The sequence below is a fragment of the Penaeus monodon genome, chromosome 21 (genome assembly GCF_015228065.2).
Source record: "Penaeus monodon isolate SGIC_2016 chromosome 21, NSTDA_Pmon_1, whole genome shotgun sequence".
In the NCBI taxonomy this organism is placed as follows: Eukaryota; Metazoa; Arthropoda; class Malacostraca; order Decapoda; family Penaeidae; genus Penaeus; species Penaeus monodon.
In genome coordinates this window covers 42259751-42260506 of record NC_051406.1, presented here as the reverse complement: position 1 = coordinate 42260506, position 756 = coordinate 42259751, and the positions used below count along the sequence as shown (strand labels likewise).

The window sequence follows — 756 nt, the reverse complement described above, 5'->3', positions numbered from 1 at the left end:
CTCCTAGGGAAAACTATTTTATTTATGTCTCATGGTGTGTTCTTCCTTTTTTCTCCCTTCCCTTCCTTCAGGGTGACATGTCCCCTCCGGACAAGGACCGCAGCACCAGGGTCTCCGTCAGCAACGAAAATAATATCCTCTTGGACCCGGAGGTGTTGACAGAGTTCTCGACCCAAGCCCTCGTCCTCACTGTCTTGGCCACACTAGTGAAGTACACCACGGACGAGAATGAGATGAGAGTGCTGTACGAATACCTGGCTGAGGCTTCAGTCGTCTTCCCCAAGGTCTTCCCTGTCATGTAAGTGCTCGGTTGGTTCTGGATGAACTCTGCACTGAAAAATTGGGTTACAGAAGCTTGCTCTTTGTCTTGCTGTTTTCTGTTATTGTTAAGTAATTTGCTTCGATGAATTCTGAGAGGGAGGGCCTTCAGTGACGTGCCACAACTTATATTTGAAGGTGTACCCTTTACATGATGAAGATTTTGAAAGATTCGTTTCAGACATGTTTTAGGAATAAGATTAATATAAATTTTATATGTGATTTTGCTTCCAATCCTTTCCAGCCACTCCCTTCTGGATGCCAAGATCACCTCGGTGCTGTCCTTGTGTCATGATGGTGTGATCCTGAGTGCTGTTCAGTCTATAATTCAGAATATGGTAGCTTGTGAGGACCAAGGACACCAACAACTGCATGCTCTTCAAAGCTGGGGATTCGGAGGGCTGTGGAGATTTGCTGGCCCATTCACTAAGGTAGTGT

General features: G+C 45.9%; 1 protein-coding gene across 8 annotated transcripts in view; it reads left to right on the top strand.

Annotated features, from left to right (window-relative positions):
- Window positions 1–756, top strand: part of LOC119586518 (neurofibromin-like) — a gene marked incomplete at its 5' end in the record, with an annotated part of 66980 nt that overhangs the window by 55781 nt on the left and 10443 nt on the right. For all 8 annotated transcript variants that reach the window (XR_005229956.1, XM_037935267.1, XM_037935261.1 and 5 more), the window contains 2 exon segments: window positions 72–298; window positions 563–749. Coding sequence is in view for 7 of the 8 variants with exons in the window: in XM_037935267.1 (XP_037791195.1) it covers window positions 72–298; window positions 563–749 (414 nt within the window).